General features: G+C 44.3%; 1 protein-coding gene across 1 annotated transcript; it reads right to left on the bottom strand.

Annotated features, from left to right (window-relative positions):
- Nucleotides 1-847: 847 nt before the first annotated feature.
- On the bottom strand, nt 848-21,822 carry LOC132882495 (cation-independent mannose-6-phosphate receptor-like). The gene is made up of 5 exons (XM_060915611.1): nt 21,712-21,822; nt 18,356-18,508; nt 17,871-18,055; nt 17,613-17,785; nt 848-880 (listed from the first exon to the last, which is right to left on the bottom strand). The coding sequence occupies exons 1-5, from the start codon at nt 21,813-21,815 to the stop codon at nt 848-850; spliced, it is 648 nt and encodes a 215-aa protein (XP_060771594.1). The 5' UTR covers nt 21,816-21,822.
- Between the last annotated feature and the right edge of the window lie 419 nt (nt 21,823-22,241).

Genomic DNA, 22,241 nt, shown 5'->3' with positions numbered 1-22,241 from the left:
TTTTTTTTTATCCTGCGAGACAAGTGCTGCAAAAACCACACAGTGAAAAACAAACAAATCTGAGCGAAGGTTAATGCGATTCCTCATGGCTCCATGTGCAAAAATACTGCAAACCTCGAGCATGGGATTTTCCGTATTCACTACTGGCTACTGGTTGCCATGGAAACAGTGAGATGAACTCAAACTGAAATCATAATCCATGTAATTAAATAACAGATCATAAACCATCTTTTTTTTGTTGCCATCATATACAATAATATCTCTGTACAAATCAAGCTTGAATTAAATCATCTGACAGAGAAGAAGAAAGAAAGAAAGAAAGAAAGAAAGAAAGAAAGAAAGAAAGAAAGACAAACAATTAAACGATGAAATATTTTCATCGCCAAAGTACAGGCTGTCCATTGATAAGCAATGAACAGATATAAATAGATTTCCCATAAGAAAAGAAAAAAAATCAACTAAATGACCAGAGCGAGTTTAGAGGGACGTTCAGTAGTTCATGAAAGAAATCCTCAGACTTTAAGGAGGTCCTCGTCGCTTTCCTCAGGGTCTCCCTGCTCTTTAGATGTCTGGAGCTCGGTTTGGACCTGCTCTTTCTTGCCGTGTCGTCCAACAGCCCCACCAGATCCTCGTCGCTCTCGTTCTTCTTCAGGAGATGAGAGGAGGAGGCGGAGACTCCTCCTGAGTGGACTCAGACTCCAGGGATGGTCAGAACCTCTTCCTCGCTGTCCTGCTCATCGAGGGAGAAGGAGCGCAGCGCGTCGGCACTCACTGGTTTGGTGGTGATGTGGCCGTTTTCGTGAGGTGTTTGCACCGGAGTCTCCACTTCCTCCATCAGCCACTCCATCTAGTCTATGCAGCCGTCTTCGTCCATGCTCACCTGAGACACAGCCAGATAACATAACTCATCACAACTAACCCGTATACGATATAGTGTATGTAACATTCCAGAGAACATTAGAAATTATCCTATATAACTGCTTTTAAATCCAGAACAACACTTATTTAACCTAGTAGTACTTCCTGGGTCTTTCTACTGGACTTAATTGGGAATAATATGCTATAAATTTTTTGCAAAATCAATATACTTGAGGCATATAATGATTTATTCTATCCACATTCACTGAATATCAGCAATCTCGCGCTCCGATTGGCTGCTCTACTACTATGCTATTAGCTCATATACCGTGAGTAGAGAAAAAGAAAATGGCGGAGTATCTTGCTGAACCAACAGAGGACAAAATAAAACTACTTGAAAACAAAATCCCAAAAAATACAAAAAAAAACGCAACAAAATGTTTGGTCAGAACGTTTTTTTCTTTTTCAAGAATTATCACCACATTTTTCAAAAATTGCTCCTGTCATTTCGCTGGTTTGTTTATATTCAAAGCAGAAATGATTGTAGGACGTTTTGTGTAAAGTTTTTATCGAATCTGAAAAAAAAGCACAGTTTCTCAAAATCCAGTGAATGTGGATAGAATAAAACAGTTATTCCACTCAATCTCGTCATACGTGGCTTATAGCCGACTCGGTGCTATGAGCCTCGTTGGTTGTCAGCTCATGTACGACTCGATTTTGTCGAATAACTGTGAAATACTGTGAAACAACAAATTGCAATACAAATTTATGACCATTTGAATTGATGGAAAAAAAAAATCATGATTATCATCAAGCTGTGTAACTGCTTAGTTTTTCCTAGCTGTAATAGCATTGTTTAGACAGTAAAGGGTGTTTAAATAACATACAATTCTTGGGTTTCAGTCACGTGACTTTTCTTAGCGATTTCACTTCTGGTAAAACAGCTGGTGGTCTAGCAAACCAAAACGGCTGCCGTAGCGCAAACAACTAGCAGTAAGTTATCAGAGGATGCTCGTAATCCAGAAGCCGCTGCTGGTTTTAGATATATTCAGAAGATTGCTATGTGCAATGGAATCGACCTCTACAGTCTGGGAAAGAAGGATTTGTCATACAATCTCAAAAACTACTCTTCAGTCGAGTTCCCCGACATCTCAAACTATCTGGTGTTGCAGACATCCTTCTACACCGCAAAACAGTATGGAGGCTTATAACTTTTGTATGTGGCTGGGTAAAGGACCTTGGTATCAAGTCGCTGCCGAATGAATCCTGAATTGTTTTTACTCATGTAAGTATGTTTTTTTTTTAACTTTTTGTTCGCATCTTTACAACGAAGTGCAAACAAACAGTTGGCTTGATTCTCACTTGTGTTGGCTTTTATCTCTCAGGTAAATCGTTCACAAAGATCATCAGAAACTCCTTTAAAGACCTGGATCTTAGTTAAACAAGGCAGAGAAGTGATCACGGCACATTGTAACTGTACGGCTGGGGAAGAATTTTGTCGTGACCTTCATGGATATGGACTTTGTGAGGAGTAAACAAAAACAGCTGGGGACTTTAGCGCTTCATGACTAAAAAAAAGTACTGTAAAATAATGACACATAGCAAGAAAATTACTTGGAAAACGCTAAGGACAGCTGAGAGGGAAATACAAACCTTTCACCAAGCGATCACTGCAAACTCCAGCACGCTTCGACTCGGCCCCCTTCGATTTCAGTGAGAGGTTCAAAAGCCACCTTTCTCGACGTCTTTTTGTGAAATCCTGTGTCCGTTCACCCTTTTTTTATTAGTTCATGGGGAACCCTGAAGAAACTTTTATCGGTTTCACGGTTTGATCGATTCAAACAACCTAAAAACAACGCAAGCGTAATGCATTTTTCATGTGAGTGATGCACCTTCTCCGTACAAACGCTTTGTCAACTGAGCTTTGGTAGACCACCAGCTAAAGTTTTGAATAACTAATGAGGCGGATGTGCGGTCACGTGAAACCCAAGAATAGTGGGAATACACGTGACTTCACCCTAGGCAGAAGTAACACAACTCTAATGTTGCGAAAACACACAAAACAGATAAGATGTGAAAGAGCGTGTGATTAACTGGAGAAGCAGATTTAACAAGAAATCAGAGCCCTCTTTTTACAGACTGCTGAAATCTCAAGAAAGAGAAGGTAGTAAAAATGTATCGTCGGAAAATCATATCATGATCCCAGTATTGTGAATCTAGTCAAATTATGAATTGAGTGAATTGTTAATATAAAAAGGTTATCTCATCTCATTATCTCTAGCCACTTTATCCTTCTACAGGGTCGCAGGCAAGCTGGAGCCTATCCCAGCTGACTACGGGCAAAAGGCGGGGTACACCCTGGACAAGTCGCCAGGTCATCACAGGGCTGACACATACAACCATTCACACTCACACCTACGGTCAATTTAGAGTCACCAGTTAACCTAACCTGCATGTCTTTGGACTGTGGGGGAAACCAGAGCACCTGGAGGAAACCCACGCGGACACGGGGAGAACATGCAAACTCCACACAGAAAGGCCCTCACCGGCCCCGGGGCTCGAACCCAGGATCTTCTTGCTGTGAGGCGACAGCGCTAACCACTACACCACCGTGCCGCCCCATAAAAAGTTTATATAATAATAAAAAGGTTTGCATAAGTAACTGCTCAAGTATTCACTCCTGTTACTGTGAAATCCCAAAATTACTTCTGCCATCGGAAGTTATGTAACTACATATTTAATTCAGAGGTGGACAGTAACGAAGTATATTTACTTGAGTACTGTACTTAAGTACACTTTGAGTATCTGTACTTTGAGTATTAATTATTTTTGCCAACTTATGACTTTAACTTCACTACATTTGAAAGACAAATATCATACTTTTTACTCCACTACATTTCTATCAAGGTCCTCGTTACTATGAAGCAGCTTTGAAAGTGGATGTTTTTTTCTTTTCTAAAACGTAATTGGTTTTTTTGCAGGTGACACTGAGACAGTCCATCAGTTATCACTCGGGTCACGTCACATCCATAGACTGTATAAAATTAAGTTCAATGATTTCTCCATAGCATTATTTAACATGATCAGTTGATGGCAGAATGGAAGGAGGCAGTTTTTCTGGGGAATGCACGCACCCATGGCTATAGCTAGAACCCATGTTTCAGTTTTCTCAAAGGAATAAAGAGTTGTTTTGTTTTAAATGTTTGCTTTATTTACCTAAAACGAACCACATCACAGCCTACAAAAACTTGCTGTCTGACCTGCAGACACATATTGAGGTATGTAAACATTTTATTCCAAGAGAAAGCTTGCAATGAAGTTGTCTGTGCTTTTAGAGCTAGTGATAACATTGCAAACGTAGCTATGCAGTCTGGTTAGTCAAATGACTTTCTATGGATTTGCCTGCCAAGTTGCCATAGCCTTGTCCATGGCTCACGTTAACACATAGCTAGTTAACTTGGACACTGTTAGCATGTAAAAACAGTTATGCTTACATGAATAACGTTAACTTATCTGAAGTCCTTTCAGAACTGTTTTAGCATAATTTTGCAAAATAAACAGAATGTAGAGATCTTTCTTTTCTAGTAACGTTAGCTACCCAATATGATTTTGAGTTTGAAAAGATTTTGCTAGCATGTCGGGCGGAGCTTCGCTGACTAGCTAGCTTAACGTTAAACCACCATGATTCCACAGGCAGTCATATGTGCATGAATGCATACAATTGCGCGCACGACCTGTGAGATGGACAGTATTGTACTAGTCAGTCGCAACAAATTGTTGGCATTTTTTGTTTTGATGTCAGATGATGGTCTTACACTTTTTTGTCTTGCTTACAGCAGTGTTGCTGTTGGGCAGTTCTTAAGCTCGCAGTGTGGATCTGGGTTTTAAGCAAGTTGGATTGTCATTTTTATTTTCTGAGCAAGCTGCATTTACAGCTATTCCACTGTCTTCCTGATTAACATAGACATGCATGTGTGCAGACACTGCCAGAGCTGGGTCAGAACACTACCATGGTGCTTTGTGGGGGTGGGGAAAAGTGTTACAATTAAAAAAATAAAAAAGAAAAAAATTAAAAAAGAAAATGACAGTGGTTCTTTTTCAGTTAGGTTGTGTTTCATTTTGTAATATTCTACCAGGCATTTATTCTACAGGTTCGACAAGCTAGTCAGGAAATCCAGTTGGCCGTTTCAGAGGCATTAGGTTTAGTAAGCGTTGTGTCAATAATACAACAATGTGTTGAGAGAAAATTTACTTTTAATACTTAAGTATTTTTACAAGGAAGTACTTCAGTACTTTAACTTAAAGCTCATAGGCAACGGTTTTAATTTTATGCACATTTGAAACTATGTTAAAAAACCCTCTGTAATTTTCTTCTGGTCCCAAGAAGTATTGTGAATAAGTAATAATTAAAATAAGTTAGCGCGGATCGTGGCGAATTTCTGTTTGGCTATTTTCGCGACCACTCGGCGCATGATGTCATTTAAGACAAACAAACCGCTTGAGTTGAGTCCACTTCTGTGTAGGGATTTCCAAAAAAAACCCCATGCCTTTTTGTTGTGCAGTGAACTGTAACAACGGGACTGGTTCAGGAAGACGTTTTTACCTTTTTCCGAGAGAGGAGAAGAGGCAGAGAGAGTGGATTGGCTTTTTCCAGAAGAGGAGAAGAGGCAGAACGAGAGGATTGGCTTTTTCCGAAAAAGGAGAAGAGGCGGAACGAGAGGATTGGCTTTTTCCGAAAAAGGAGAAGAGGCGGAGCGAGGGGGTTGGCTTTTTCCGAAAGAGGAGACAAGGCGGAGCGAGTGGGTTGTGCGCGTGAAGCCAGAAGGTTGTTTTTTTCCGGAAGAGGAGAAGAGGCGGAGAGAGTGGATTGTCTGCGTGAAACAAAATCAAGCAGTCAAAGAAGAAACGGAGCAGCAACGCTCAAGCAAAAATGAGAAGACCTGGAGGTAAACATTTTTACTTTTGCTTGCAATTGACAAGTCAAGAGTCCTGAGGGATCCTGTACAATCATTGTGGAAATGAGACAAAGGGATATTTCCTCGCTTAGAATAGGCTATAAATAGTATAATGCCGCGGATGGCAGGCTAATGTGGCCTACCGGCGCACTGTCAAGTAATCGTTCCCTATATCCACTAGGGAGAGTGGTTTAATTATTCTTCAAAAGAGCTCTTATTTAGTATTACGATGAAAGTAAGAATTTATCATAATGACCAGGATAAATCGTTTGGGCGCGAGTCTTGTTGAGGTCTGGGGTCACTGTGATCAGAGTCGCTGTCCGATTCCGCACAGTCAAACCAGTGAGCCACATTCACCAATTGCTTTGCAACGGCCATAGGCTCATACATATATGGCTTCACCTCTCGATATTCAATTTGGAGAGTTCCTACTTCAAAATCGCCATCGCTTTCAGACATTTTACACAACCTCTCACGACCAAAGCCCGTACAGTGGGGCAAAAAAGTATTTAGTCAGCCACCAATTGTGCAAGTTCTCCCTCTTAAAAAGATGAGAGAGGCCTGTAATTTTCATCATAGTATCATAACTTAATAATAATATCATAACTTCTTCTTTAAGAGGCTCCTCTGTCCTCCACTCGTTACCTGTATTAATGGCACCTGTTTGAACTCGTTATCAGTATAAAAGACACCTGTCACAACCTCAAACAGTCACACTCCAAACTCCACTATGGCCAAGACCAAAGAGCTGTCAAAGGACACCAGAAACAAAATTGTAGACCTGCACCAGGCTGGGAAGACTGAATCTGCAATAGGTAAGCAGCTTGGTGTGAAGAAATCAACTGTGGGAGCAATTATTAGAAAATGGAAGACATACAAGACCACTGATAATCTCCCTCGATCTGGGGCTCCAAGCAAGATCTCACCCTGTGGGGTCAAAATGATCACAAGAGCGATGAGCAAAAATCCCAGAACCACACGGGGGGACCTAGTGAATGACCTGCAGAGAGATGGGACCAAAGTAACAAAGGCTACCATCAGTAACACACTACGCCGCCAGGGACTCAAATCCTGCAGTGCCAGACATGTCCCCCTGCTTAAAGGATATGGGACATGGATTTTTACCTGGGCATAATTATGTATAAAGGACATAAGAAATGCCATCTAAATCACTGCAGGGCGTCAAAAATGTGAAAATCATCACATTATTCAAGTTTTTCTACACATCAGCGTAAAACAAGGATTCGTTAATGAGCTAGGTGGTCACGTGACCCGTGACGTCAGAAAAACTTTCCAAGGAGCCAGCGCTTGGGAATCTAATGTAAACAGGTTACCGAAATGGACACCATCGACAGTGATATTCCCGATGTTTCACAGAGATGTGAAGTTAGACCCTATCAATTTGAACCGATAGCTGGAAATTCACATGAACATAGATCTTGTCTTTACTCTGACGGGTCAGATGATTCTGAGAGTGAGAGTTCATTCAATCCCCATGAAACTGAAAGTGGTCGGCTCGATAACACTTCCTGGTAAGTTAAAAACAATTCTGCTCAAAGGCTAATGATCTGTTGAAAGAAGTATTATTTTTGTATCATACATTGAAAGTTCATCATAGATCTAGCTAAAGTCCGTTGCAAGCTAGTTTTTTTTTTCTGATATTTTTCGAGATTGATTGAGATACAATGCTTCCAGAGTCCGAGATGAAAACATTCAAAATGGAGAAACGTGTCAGAATTATGATAAGCAATAATTGATACACCCAAAATTATAATACTAATCCTTACCTCGGCTTTCAGTCGCTTAGCGCAGAGGTCTTCAACAGGGGGGTCGCGAAATCGCACCGGATCACTCATATCAATAAAAATATTCCTGCCCTGTCCCCTGGCCTCCGTGCAGGGATGCAAACAGCGCGCCTTTCGGCAGATGCCGCCTTTTTCACGGCTGAATTGCGCAGATCCGATTTTTTTTTAAAAATAGCGATGTTGGTTGATGGAGCATGAGGCATGAAGTGTAAGGATGAGAGAGAGGTGGTTTGGGTCGGGAAGCTGCGCGCATTTGTGCAGCCTGGCGCAGGTGTGCGCGGCTTCCCGTTTTGAACTTTTTTTTTTTCTCATCCTTATGCTTCCTGTTTCATGTTTCATGAATTAATATCGCTCAGTACCTGAGTATTAATGTTGAAAGAATCCTCAGTGAAATGGTCCGAATACAGTTTGTGGGAAACAGTAGGTGCAAAGTTTTTTTCAACAGGTGTTCTGTAGGGGCGGCATGGTGGTGTAGTGGTTAGCGTTGTCGCCTCACAGCAAGAAGGTCCTGGGTTCGAGTCCCGGGACCGGCGAGGGCCTTTCTGTGCGGAGTTTGCATGGTGTCCGCGTGGGTTTCCTCCGGGTGCTCCGGTTTCCCCCACAGTCCAAAGACATGCAGGTTAGGTTAACTGGTGACTCTAAATTGACTGTAGGTGTGAATGGTTGTCTATGTGTCAGCCCTGTGATGACCTGGCGACTTGTCCAGGGTGTACCCTGCCTTTTGCCCATAGTCAGCTGGGATAGGCTCCAGCTTGCCTGCGACCCTGTAGAAGGATAAAGCGGCTAGAGATAATGAGATGAGATGAATGAGGTGTTCTGTAAATTTGTCCTACCAAGCCTACTGCGCATGCGCAGGTGAGCCCACACTTTCCTCAGCTTCGGGTCCTTGGGGAATGCAAAAAAACTTACTCCAGGGCATTTCCCACTGGAATTATTGCAACCATAAGCAGCACAATACACCATGATGTCGAATGTACTTTAAAGACTATAAAAACAATTTTCTTGTCATCCACTTCTCCATTCATCTACCCACTTGTGCTGTGCCCGAAAGTTTTTGTGACGTATGATCACGTGACAGCGGCTCTTCCGGTTGCAAAAAATGCATATCGGAAGTCGAGCAGAAATGCCATATAATCATCACGAATATAATGATTTTGCTGAATTTAATAGATGATTTTGTATTTGTTGATGCAATTAATTCATATTTTTAATGGAAAGAAACTGATATAGCGTGCTTTTATGTTTCATGTCCCATATCCTTTAAGCCAGTACATGTCCAGGCCCGTCTGAAGTTTGCTAGAGAGCATTTGGATGATCCAGAAGAGGATTGGGAGAATGTCATATGGTCAGATGAAACCAAAATAGAACTTTTTGGTAAAAACTCAACTTGTCGTGTTTGGAGGAGAAAGAATGCTGAGTTGCATCCAAAGAACACCATACCTGCTGTGAAGTATGGGGGTGGAAACGTCATGCTTTGGGGCTGTTTTTCTGCAAAGGGACCAGGACGACTGATCCGTGTAAAGGAAAGAATGAATGGGGCCATGTATCGTGAGATTTTGATTGAAAACCTCCTTCCATCAGCAAGGGCATTGAAGATGAAACGTGGCTGGGTCTTTCAGCATGACAATGATCCCAAACACACCGCCCGGGCAACGAAGGAGTGGCTTCGTAAGAAGCATTTCAAGGTCCTGGAGTGGCCTAGCCAGTCTCCAGATCTCAACCCCATAGAAAATCTTTGGAGGGAGTTGAAAGTCCGTGTTGCCCAGCGACAGCCCCAAAACATCACTGCTCTAGAAGAGATCTGCATGGAGGAATGGGCCAAAATACCAGCAACAGTGTGTGAAAACCTTGTGAAGACTTACAGAAAATGTTTGACCTCTGTCATTGCCAACAAAGGGTATATAACAAAGTATTGAGATGAACTTTTGTTATTGACCAAATACTTATTTTCCACCATAATTTTCAAATAAATTCTTTAAAAATCAGACAATGGTGACTTTCTGGATTTTTTTTTTTCTCATTTTGTCTGTCATAGTTGAAGTGTACCTATGATGAAAATTACAGGCCTCTCTCATCTTTTTAATTGGGAGAACTTGCACAATTGGTGACTAACTAAATACTTTTTTTGCCCCACTGTATACATGTGCTCGGTTCGTAAGTACAGTGCTCAGCGTAAATAAGTATACCTCCTTTGAAAAGTAACATTTTAAACAAGATCTCAGTGAACACAAACAATTTCCAAAATGTTGACAAGACAAAGTTTAATATAACATCTGTTTAACTTATAACGTGAAAGTTGTTAGGGTTTGGCTGGGATTCGAAGGCGGAAGTAGAAAAAGTATCAAAAAGGTTTATTTACAATATGTACAAAAAATATCCAAAAAGTAAAAATACAAAAACGCTCAGAAGATATAAGGGAAAAAATAAAAAATCCAAAAGTACAAAACAAAAGCCAAAAAAACAGAAAAGAAAAGGCAAAAATACCAAAGCTCAGAAGATCCAAAAAACACAGTAACTACTAGGTCCAAAAGAAAAGCAAAATGCAAAATAAAGAACACGGTACAGAGGAAACTGGAGATAAACATAACAGCACAAAGACTCCGTGACAAGAGGACTGAACTCAGGGGGTATAAATACACAAACTAAATTGAACACAGGTGAAGATAATCAGGACTAAACAGGCAATTAACACAAACACAAAACACAGGAACAGTGGCGGCCTCTAGAGGCCAAAATAAACATAACACGAAAAGGAAATAACAGCGGCCTCTAGAGGCCAAAACAGTCCTAGTCCTAAAAGGACCCCCCCTTCTAGGAGCGTCTCCTGACGTTCCCAGGGCGATCCGGATGGGCCGAATGGAAGTCCCGACACAGTTCTTTATCTAGGACATCCCGAGCAGGAACCCAGCAGCGCTCCTCAGGACCATAGCCCTCCCAGTCCACCAGATATTGCAACCCGCCGCGGACCCGGTGGGAGTCAAGCAGGCGATGCACAGTGAACACAGTCTGACCCTGGAAGATGCGGGGGGGTGGGGGGTTCCAAGGGGCAGGGGCATACGTAGACGTCAGTACGGGCCGCAACAGGGAAACATGGAATGTGGGGTTGATCCTCAGAGTCCGGGGCAACTGGAGCCGGTAGGAGACAGGGTTCACCCTGCGCACCACCTTGAAGGGGCCAATGTAGCGAGGAGCAAGCTTGCAGTTCTCCACCCGCAGCGGAAGGTCCTTAGTGGACAGCCAAACCCGCTGCCCAGGGTGGAAAGCGTGTGCAGGTCTTCTATGGCGGTTGGCCTGAGTCTGGTTGGTTCTGGAGGTCTGTATGAGGGTCTTCCTGACCTTGCTCCAGGTCTTGCGACACCGTCTCACATATTGGTTGACCGAGGGCACCCCCGTGTCCTCCTCCTGGTCCGGGAACAGAGGTGGCTGGAACCCGAATTGGCACTGGAATGGCGACAGCTTGGTGGCCGATGACTGCAGGGTGTTGTGGGCGTACTCTGCCCATGGCAGCCAGGTGCTCCACGATGTCGGGTTATCCATAGCCAGGCCTCGCAGGGTGGTTTCCAGGTCCTGGTTGAGCCTCTCCGTCTGACCATTGGACTGTGGGTGAAACCCAGAGGAGAGGCTGGCAGTGGCTCCGATGACCTTGCAGAACCCGTGCCACACTCGGGAGGAGAACTGGGGCCCTCGGTCTGAGACGATGTCCTGTGGAAGACCAAAGACTCGGAAGACATGATTAAACATAAGTTTCGCTGTTTCAAGAGCAGAGGGGAGTTTGCACAGTGGTATGAAGCGGCAGGCCTTGGAGAATCTGTCAACTATGACCAAAATGACCGTGTGACCTTGTGACTCAGGGAGACCCGTGATGAAGTCGACTGCCACGTGGGACCAGGGACGCCGGGGAATGGTCAGAGGATGCAGGAGACCCTGGGGACGCTGTCGTGGGTTCTTGGTTCTGGTGCAAACCTCACAGGACAGGACAAATGACCTTACTTCCTTCTCCATGTTAGGCCACCAGAAGCGTCTTTTCAGGAAGTCCAGGATCCTCTGAGCTCCCAGGTGGGCGGTGAGAGGGGAAGAGTGATCCCACTGGAGAACCTTGGCCCGGGCTTGATGTGGGACGTACAAGAGGCCCGGTGGCCCCGTCCCAGGCCCGGGGTCCTGGCGTTGAGCTTGTCGGACAGCCTCCTCAATACCCCAGCGGACAGGGGCCACAATCCGGGACACAGGGATAATAGGCCCGACTTCATTCTCCCTGTTAGTGGCAGAGAACAGCCTGGACAGTGCGTCAGGTTTGGTGTTCTTGGAGCCGGGGCGGTACGAGAGGGTGAAGTCAAACCAACTGAAAAACAGGGCCCACCTAGCCTGTCGAGGGTTCAGTCTCTTGGCTTGCTGGAGGTACTCCAGGTTTTTGTGGTCAGTCCAAACCAGGAATGGATGTTGCGCTCCCTCCAGCCAGTGCCTCCACTCCTCAAGGGCCAGTTTGACCGCTAGCAGTTCTCGATCCCCCACATCGTACCGGGACTCCGCAGGACTCAGGCGGTGGGAGAAGTAAGCGCAGGGGTGCAGCTTTCCTTCCGAACGTTGAGAGAGCACCGCGCCGACACCACTGTCCGAGGCGTCCACCTCCACGATGAATGGTTGGGAGGTGTCCGGGAGGACCAGAATGGGTGCCGTGCAGAAGCGGTCCTTGAGGTCTTTGAACGCCTTTTCCGCCTGAGGAGACCAGACATAAGATCCACCTGTCCCTTTGGTAAGGTCTGACATGGGTGCTGCTACAGAACTGAAGTTCCTGATGAACTTGCGGTAGAAGTTAGCGAATCCTAAGAACCGCTGAACCTCATTAACGGACTTGGGAGTAGGCCAGTCCTGGACGGCCAGGGTCTTGGCAGGGTCCATTTGGAGTTGGCCTGTCCGTACAATAAATCCCAGAAAGGAGACCTCGGGAACATGAAATTCGCATTTCTGGGCCTTGGCGAACAGATTGTTCTGTAGCAGCCTCTGGAGAACCTTGCAGACATGGTGGCGGTGCTCCTGCACGGTCTTGGAAAAGATAAGGATGTCGTCGAGGTAGACAAAAACGTACAGGTTAATCATGTCCCTTAAGACGTCGTTGATTAGGGCCTGAAAAACAGCTGGTGCGTTGGTGAGTCCGAAGGGCATCACCTGGTATTCGTAGTGCCCAGACGGGGTGTTAAAGGCAGTCTTCCACTCGTCTCCCTGTCGGATACGGATGAGGTGGTATGCGTTCCGTAGGTCCAACTTGGTGAAGACGGTGGCGCCTTGGAGCAGGTCGAAAGCAGTGGACATCAGCGGAAGGGGATATCGGTTGCGCACAGTGATCTTGTTCAGGCCCCTGTAGTCAATACATGGTCAGAGCCCCCCATCTTTCTTGCTGACAAAGAAGAAGCCGGCACCAGCAGGTGAGGTGGAGGGTCGAATGAACCCAGAGACCAGGGCGTCTTTGAGGTATTCCTCCATGGCCTTGCATTCTGGCTGAGAGAGGGAAAACAGTCTGCCACGAGGAGGGGTAGTCCCAGGGAGCAAGTCGATGGCACAGTCGTAGGCCCGGTGCGGAGGAAGAACGGCGGCCCTGCTCTTGCTGAATACCTCCTTGAGATCCCAGTACTCTGTGGGAACTTGAGATAACTCGGTGAGATCAGGGGGCTCGGCAGGAGACACAGGAGAGCTAGAGAGCAGGCAAGAGGCATGGCATGCAGGGCCCCATTCCACAACCTGGCTTGTTACCCAGTCTATGCGAGGGTTGTGGCGAGTAAGCCAAGGAAGGCCTAGAATAACTGGGAACTCAGGTGAAGGAATCAAGTGCAGGGATATTTCTTCCTTGTGACCTTGAGACTGGAGGAAGACTGGAGAAGTAACGTGGGTGACTCTTCCATCACCTAACGCTTGGCCATCAAGGGCAGACACAGACAGTAGGACTTCAAGAGGCGCAGTCGGAATATTGATGCTTTGGGCGAAGTGAATATCCATAAAGTTCCCAGCCGCCCCTGAGCCTAACAAAGCTTGACAAGAGTGGACAGACTCACCCCAGGAGATGGAGACCGGGATGTAGATTCCTTGGCCAGGGAGTCCGGGAGAGAGGGTAGGCCCTGTCACAACCCTCCCTCGGCTGGACGGGGTGGTCCTTTTCCCAAGAGTTCGGGACATGATGCTCGGAAGTGACCAGGCTTGCCACAGTAGATGCAGCACTTGTCCCTCCTTCTGCACTCCCTCTCAGATGCGGAGAGGCGAGTATGACCCACTTGCATGGGTTCTGGACAGTCACTGTAGGAGGTAGATGGTCTCCAGGTAGAGGTAGGGAGGCTGGGGGGGCTCAAGGCTTGGTAGCGTTCTCTCATCCTGTTGTCCAGACGAATAGCATGTGAGATGAGGGTTTCGAGGTCACTTGGGCATCCAATAGAGGCCAGACCATCCTTGATGGGGTCAGACAGACCATGGTGGAAGGCTGACACCAGGGCAGTCTCATTCCATCCACTTACTGCTGCGAGTGTCCGGAACGAGATGGCGTAATCTGCGACGCTTCCTCCTTGCCGGATGGACATGAGCTTTCGGGCTGCGTCGGTACTGATGTCCGCCTGATCGAAGACCCGAAGCATCTCTTCAGAAAACAGCTGGAAATCAAGGCACTCAGGTCCCTGTCTTTGCCAGATAGCAGTAGCCCAGGCTCGCGCCTTACCAGCTAATAAGGTGATCACAAAGGCAATCTTGCGGCGATCCGTAGTGTAGGTGGTAGGCTGAAGCTCAAAGGTGAGTTGACACTGGGTAAGGAACTCTCGGCACTCACTGTGCTTGCCGTCGTACCTCTGTGGTGCAGGAAGGCTGGGTTCGCAAGGTGAAGAAGGCAGCATGGCAGGAGGCACAGGAGTGGGAGCTGGATCAGGAGATGCAGGCAGGGATGTCAGCTGTGCCAGGGTTTTCCCAATTTGCTGAAGCAGTTCCTCGTGGCGAGCAAGGGCCTCACGTTGGCTGGTGAGCGTACGTCCATGAGCGTCCATGGTCGCTCCGAAGCGTGTCAAAGCTGCCGTAATTCCCTGAAGGTTGGCCGGGTAGACAGTTGAAGCAGCCTCTGCTGAGTCGGTCATGACGGAGTCTTTCTGTTAGGGTTTGTCTGGGATTCGAACCTGGTTCGTTGGTGTGATAATCCAGCAAACCCCCACTAGGCCACCAGGGGGATGACTCAAATGCAGAGGCGTGAGGCGGAAGTAGAAAAAGTATCAAAAAGGGTTATTTACAATATGTACAAAAAATATCCAAAAAGTAAAAATACAAAAATGCTCAGAAGATATAAGGAAAAAAATAAAAAATCCAAAAGTACAAAACAAAAGCCAAAAAAACAGAAAAGAAAAGGCAAAAATACCAAAGCTCAGAAGATTAAAAAAACACAGTAACTACTAGGTCCAAAAGAAAAGCAAAATGCAAAATAAAGAACACGGTACAGAGGAAACTGGAGATAAACATAACAGCACAAAGACTCCGTGACAAGAGGACTGAACTCAGGGGGTATAAATACACAAACTAAATTGAACACAGGTGAAGATAATCAGGACTAAACAGGCAATTAACACAAACACAAAACACAGGAACAGTGGCGGCCTCTAGAGGCCAAAATAAACATAACATGAAAAGGAAATAACAGCGGCCTCTAGAGGCCAAAACAGTCCTAGTCCTAACAGAAAGTAAGGTTAATAATATAACTTAGATTACACATTTTTTCAGTTTTACTCAAATTAGGGTGGTGTAAAAATGAGTACACCCCACAACAAAAACTACTACATCTAGTACTTTGTATGGCCTCCATGATTTTTACAGCACCAAGTCTTCTAGGCATGGAATGAACAAGTTGGCGACATTTTGCAACATCAATCTTTTTCCATTCTTCAACAATGACCTCTTTTAGTGACTGGATGCTGGATGGAGAGCGATGCTCAACTTGTCTCTTCAGAATTCCCCAAAGAAAATAATTTCTTTACACCACAAAGGTGAAGGCTACAAGAAGATCAGCAAAGCTTTACTTATCAGTCAGAATACTGTAGCAAAAGTGGTACAAAAATTTAAGAAAGATGGAACTGCAACCATCTCACAGAGCCGTCCAGGTCGTCCACGGAAGTTAACACCTCAACAGGAGCGTTGGAAGGGTTGAGAAGGGTTGGAAAAAAAAACAGCATGCAAGTTCACTGCAGTTATCTCAAGAAGTAGAAAGCCAAACTGGGATGACTATTTCCTGTGACACAATACGGCGTACACTGCAGAGGAATGGCATGCATGGATGCCGTCCACAAAAGAAGCCTCTCCTAAAGCCCAAGCACAAAAAAGCCCGCCTGGAGTTTGCCAGGGCCCATGCTGACAAAGATGAAGACTACTGGGACTCTATACTCTGGAGTGATGAGACCAAGATAAATGTTTTTGGAACTGATGGCTTCAAAACTGTATAGTATAGTGTCGCAAAGGTGAGGAATGCAAAGAAAAATGCACGGTGCCTACAGTGAAACATGGTGGTGGCAGTGTCCTTATGTGGGGCTGCATGAGTGCTGCTGGTGTCGGGGAGCTGCATTTCATTGATGGCATCATGAATTCACAGACGTATTGCTCTATACTGAAAGAGAAGATGCTACCATCACTCCATGCCCTTGGTCGTCGTGCACTTTTTAGGGGGTGGCATGGTGGTGTAGTGGTTAGCGCTGTCGCCTCACAGCAAGAAGGTCCTGGGTTCGAGCCCAGCGGCCGACGAGGGCCTTTCTGTGCGGAGTTTGCATGTTCTCCCCGTGTCCGCGTGGGTTTCCTCCGGGTGCTCCGGTTTCCCCCACAGTCCAAAGACATGCAGGTTAGGTTAACTGGTGACTCTAAATTGACCGTAGGTGTGAATGGTTGCCTGTGTCTATGTGTCGGCCCTGTGATGACCTGGCGACTTGTCCAGGGTGTACCCCGCCTTTCGCCCGTAGTCAGCTGGGATAGGCTCCAGCTTGCCTGCGACCCTGTAGAACAGGATAAAGCGGCTAGAGATAATGAGATGAGATGTTACTTTTCAAAGTTGGTGTACTCATTTACGCTCAGCACTGTACATAGAATTATGTGGGAAACAACAGAAAAAAAAGTTTAAAAAACTAAATGTTTGATATTTTAGATTCTTCAAAGTATCCACCATTTCCCTTGATGATGCTTTACACACTATTGGCACCCACTTAACCAGCTTCATGAGGTAGTCACCTGGAATACTTTTCAATTAACAGGTCTGCCTCATCAAAAGGTAATTAGTGGATGAGTTTCTGACCTTCTTAATGCATTTGAGATCAAACAATTAAAACTGTTACACACTGTTGTGTGAGAGTTTGAAATCCGATCAATCCTGTAGGAGGAGTAGCGATTTTTGTGAAGTTGCATATGACCCCTCTGTAGCCGCATCTATGGCAGGTGGTGCCACCTGGTGAACAATTCTTGTTGGAATATGCCTTTAGAGTCTTTTGGGTGAGTTTCAGTGAAAACGTCCCAGCAGTTTACAAACAGTAGCGTTTAATGTGATGAGTCACCCAAAAATTTCAGACGCTCATAAAATCATAAATATGACAGGTGGTGCCACCATCTTGACAACTTTTATACACACCCACCTGCGGAACATTCCATAGGAGTTTGATCAAAATTTGATCACTCCTGTCAGAGGAGTAGCGATTTTTGTGAAATTGCACACAACACCTGTGTAGCCGCATCCATGGCAGGTGGTGCCACCTGGTGAACAATTCTTGTTGGAATATTTCTTTAGAGTCTTCTGGGTGAGTTTCAGTGAAAACATCCTAGCAGTTTACGAACAGTAGTGTTTGGTGTGACAAGTCACCCAGTAATTTCAGACGCCCATCAAATGTAAAATGACAGGTGGCGCCACCGTCTTGACAACTTTTATGCACACCCACCTGGGGAACATTGTATGGGAGTTGAAGACGTGAAGAGTCTTTGGCTGTAAAGTTACTTACAAAAGTTCACAGACTTTGTTGGTGTGCCAGACGAACAGGTACTGACACCCATCAGTTTCCAGCAGGAACTCCGGGATGCCCACTCCGGCCTCGGGCTTGCAGTGAAACAAGACGGTCGACGACATGGTCTTCGATTTGTCACGACTGCACACAGACTCCGAAGGCACCAGGATGTCCAGACTGTCCCCTACAAATATAGTTTTAACAACAAAATGAAATCCTCCAACCTGGAAGAACCAAAAAACTCATGTGCTGTAATGTCCACGTCTCACCTTTGATGTAGTACTTGGCCTTGTTGGAGGAGCCGATCTTCCTGCAGTCGGTGGCGTCCTTCTTCACCTGGCAGACGTTCGTGCCCAGGCACTTGGATAAGGAGCTGTTCGTGATGCCTGATAGCTGGATGTGATAGACATAGGTGTCACCATTGGGTCTGATGTCAACTGTGGCTTTGTGGAGGCTAGGAGTCAAACAAACATGAAGGAGGAGTTGATAATAATAATCTTCAAGTAGCAATACAGAGAAGGAGGTTACACTACTTTACCATTATGCTCATTTTCTACATAAAAATGACTCCTTAAACCTAGAATAAAGCCTAAAAGTAACGAGTTAAGCTTAAATACATCTTAAAAAATAGTAGTATGTATAAACTGTGCTAGTGGCATGCAGGCTAATCTCTCATTAGCACCACACAAGGCATTCGGGTTACTCTCCTTTCACGCACAGTGTGCTTTTTGCAATTTTTGGTTGCCTAACAGACCTGTAGTAGAGATCTCCCAGACTGAACAGGGCACCCGTCTCTGGAACTGTGATGGTGCCGTTCACCATCTCCACCTGCTCCCCTTGCTGCTTCACTGCACAGGCTGCTCGAGTCTCCCACTCCACCCAGAACTCGCAAGCTGCCATGTCCTCCCTGCACACACACAACCATAAGGCCTAAAAGCACAAAAACCTATAACAGATCACAACCTAGAAGTATGTGATGTTCTGATAGAGGTTGCTGTAGGTGAAAAAAAAATGTGACTCACACCTCACAGAACAATTAAAAAAATAAATAAATAAAAATAAATTTGCCTACGTGACATTGAAATATGTTTATTTCGGCTACTTTATAGCTTTGTCTTAGAGTACACCTGTACAGTCTAAGGAGCAAGCATAAACTCGGTGGTCAAAACAGTCAGTCTGCCTAAAGATGTCCAAAACACTGATTTCCTCACGCAGTGAATATAATGCTTTGTTGATTAGCTACGTGTCGTAGAACATAATACGGACATAATCCTCACCTGCTTTTCAGGGTAATGACCCTGCACCATCATAGAAGAGTGCCTAAACACTTAAGTTTTAAAATGTTTAAATGCCTAATAGAGAGGAGAGGAGTGAAGTGAAAAGTGAAGTGAAAAAAGAGAAGCGAGAAGTGAAAAGTGAAGAATGCAGCAAAAAGTGAAGCGAAAAAGGAAGAGAAGTGAAAAGCAAAGCAAAAAGTGAAGCAAAAAAGCAAAAAGTGAAGCGAGAAGCAAGAAATGAAGCTAAAATCAAAAAGCGAAGTGTGATACGAGAAGTGAAAAGTGAAATGAAAAAGGAAAAGTGAAGCGAAAAGCAAAAAGTCAGAAGTAAAAAGTGAAGTGCAAAAAGGAAGAGTGAAGTGAAAAGCGACGCGAAAAAGGAAAAGCGAAGCGAGAAGTGAAATGAAAAGGAAAAGCGAAGCGAAAAGTGAAATGAAAAAGGAAAAGCGAAGCGAAAAGCAAAAAGTCAGAAGTAAAAAGTAAAGTGCAAAAAGGAAGAGCGAAGAAGTGAAAAGCAAAAAGCAAAGCGAAAAAGGAAAAGTGAAGCAAAAAGTGAAAAATGAAGTGAGAAGTGAAAAATGAGAAGTGAAGGGAAAAAGGAAAAGTGAAGCAAGAAGTGAAAAATGAAGCAAAAAGCAAGAAGTGAAGAGAAAAGGAAGTGAAGCAAAAAGTGAAAAATGAAGCGAGAAGTGAAAAGCGAAGTGAAAAGCGACGCAAAAAAGGAAAAGTGAAGCGAGAAGTGAAATGAAAAAGGAAAAGTGAAGCGAAAAGTGAAATGAAAAAGGAAAAGCGAAGCGAAAAGTGAAATGAAAAAGGAAAAGTGAAGCGAAAAGCAAAACAAAAAGTGATTATTTCCAGACTGAGGAGATGGTGATGAGGCTCGTGGTTAAATTAGAGGAGGCGAGTGACTTCTCTTTCAGGTGATGCGACAGAGACCCTGTTCACACCTGCTATTAAGAGCATTTCTATCACGAATCATTTCCGCAGGAGAAAGAGTGTGGCACACATTTATTCCGCTGCATTTATTTTCAGGAAGAAATGTCCAATGAATCCTATTTTATCTACCTTTATGGACTGTTTCAAAACTTTTACATCATGTGGTCTACTAACAGGAGATGAGACACCGAAAGACACTTCAAACAGCAGCTGCTTTCGTCTCTGCCGTTACAGCATCGGCTCTGTTTTCTTAGCAGTGAAGAGCTCGACCGTTCAACGCGATTTCTGAAATATTTCTCTCTCACGATTATGTATTTTACTCTATTTGATGACGCATTTTTTGTCGTGTTTGTGATGCACTGAGATGCATTTGTGTTTTCATCTTTGTGCCATTTTAACCAAAGCATGTCAGACATTTCATTAAGACCTCAGTGAACCGTGTCAACTTGTGGAAAAACGGATATAATATGTCATCTTTAAAGGAATACATCACTGTTTTTTTTAAACTCTAATCTCTCTCTATTACATCTGCAGTGCATGTCTGATTACCGTGTAAAATAATCCTGACATGTTTAACTGAACCGATAAAGGAACAGAAAACCTAAGTCTAAGTCTACACTCACCAGCCACTTTATTAGTTGCATCAAGCAAAAAGTGAGGAAATTGTTCAGCATATCTGATACTGAATAATAAACATTCCACTCCTACATTTTTTCCCCTAATAAACCAGAGTCCCGTTTTCTACTCATGAAAAACCTCGGATAGTAGGTTATGAATTTACAGGTCAGATTTTACATAAATAAGATCAACTGTGAGCTACTGCTCACTTACGTATCCCCCCCGCTCTCAATTATAGAATCTCAGAATGCAAGCAACCGAAGGAATAGGACACTTATTATGAATGTTGATGTCAACAAATAATTAATCCTGAAATGAGTAAGTAAAGAGCAGTGTCTCTCCCCAGGGATTTCAAATAGCATCCTGGTAAACTGTCATTGTGAAATAGCATTTTGCTTCTTGAAATAGCGTCAAAATCCACCCTATATGTTTCGCAAATACATTCGGTCGGTAAACAGGAAGTCGATGTGGGACAGACCTGAAAACGGTATACACGGTATAGAACCCCAAGCTGAAGCTCGGTACCAAATATCAAGCAGTTGTGATTTGTAGTCGCTGAGAAAAATGTGACGAAAAATTTGTAAATCCACGCTATATGTTTTGTAAATACATTCAGTCGATAAACAGGAAGTCGATGTGGGACAGACCTGAAAATGGTACACACGGTATAGAACCCCAAGCTGAAGCTCGGTACCAAATATCAAGCAGTTGTGATTTGTAGTTGCTGAGAAAAAAGTGTTAGGAAAATGTTGTAAATCCACGCTATATGTTTCGTAAATACATTCAGTTGGTAAACAGGAAGTTGATGTGTGACAGACCTGAAAACGGTATACATGGTATAGAACCCCAAGCTGAAGTTTGGTACCAAGTGCCTATGATTTGTGGTTGCTGAGACAAAGGGTGTTTCGGACAGACAGAGATATGGCTGGATGGACAGAGGTAAACCAGTATACCTCCCCTTTTTTTGGAGCAGGGGTATAAAAAGTTGACATGTCAAAGAAAGTACCGAAGTTCCCAGAGCCAAATGAGCATCTTTAACAACCCAGGTCCTTTCCCTTTCAGTGAACTGGTATTTTTGCCAAGGGGATTTTATGTGCACTTGATTAAGGTGTCTCCTGTATCTTTGTAGCAAGGCATTGAAAATTGTAAACGCTCCAGCTAAAGTGTGGATCCCTGAAATTCTTGGTTTGTTGTAATCACTACGTTACAGAAGCAGTGAACAGAGATCAAAATATTTCTTTAATCCTTTCCATATGCTTTCCCATATAACCGGGCTCACCTTAGGAGTTTGGGATGACCCACGGTCCTTCCGCACGACAGCTGCACGATGGTTTTGGCTTGTTTTGAATTCCCACACACAGCATCCCCCATGGAGTAATTCATCTGTATCTTTCCATTTGGGGAATAAGACGATATGGTTATCATTATTTTTTTTTTTTTGAATTAACAGGATGGTGTCTGAGTGCACTGTAAAGTCCACTGACCAGTTAATCCCATGCGCTGAGTAAATACTTGTCCCAGGGTCTCCGTCTTTCCACTGGAGCGCTTGCGACACACAGCGGCTCCCTCTGGACAACCAGTCAGGCCTCCATGGATTTCCTGGCACAGGTTCATGTAGTAACTGTAGTACTGTTTACTGTTTTTAAACATTTCTGTAATATTTTAAATGTTTGTCAAGTGTGTCCTTTGTTTTAAATGGTTTGTATGAGTGGAGATCACTTGGCTGCACACCAAATCTACCTTTGGGTACAAATAAAGTTATCTAATCTAACTGCAGAAGAATGTGTGTCCAAAAGAGAGCTTAGACAT

The sequence above is a fragment of the Neoarius graeffei genome, chromosome 3 (genome assembly GCF_027579695.1).
Source record: "Neoarius graeffei isolate fNeoGra1 chromosome 3, fNeoGra1.pri, whole genome shotgun sequence".
Taxonomy (NCBI): Eukaryota; Metazoa; Chordata; class Actinopteri; order Siluriformes; family Ariidae; genus Neoarius; species Neoarius graeffei.
The sequence above is the reverse complement of the archived record's forward strand: the minus strand, read 5'-3'. Positions and strand labels throughout refer to the sequence as shown.

What these genes read in the sequence shown, in the direction of transcription:
- LOC132882495 (XM_060915611.1), bottom strand. Translation starts at nt 21,815, where the DNA reads ATGAATTACTCCATGGGGGATGCTGTGTGTGGGAATTCAAAACAAGCC. An exon ending in GGTCATCCCAAACTCCTAAG is followed by an intron (nt 18,509 to 21,711) that starts GTGAGCCCGGTT and finishes GTGTGTGTGCAG; the next exon opens with GGAGGACATGGCAGCTTGCG. An exon ending in TCGTCTGGCACACCAACAAA is followed by an intron (nt 881 to 17,612) that starts GTCTGTGAACTT and finishes GCTGTGTCTCAG; the next exon opens with GTGAGCATGGACGAAGACGG.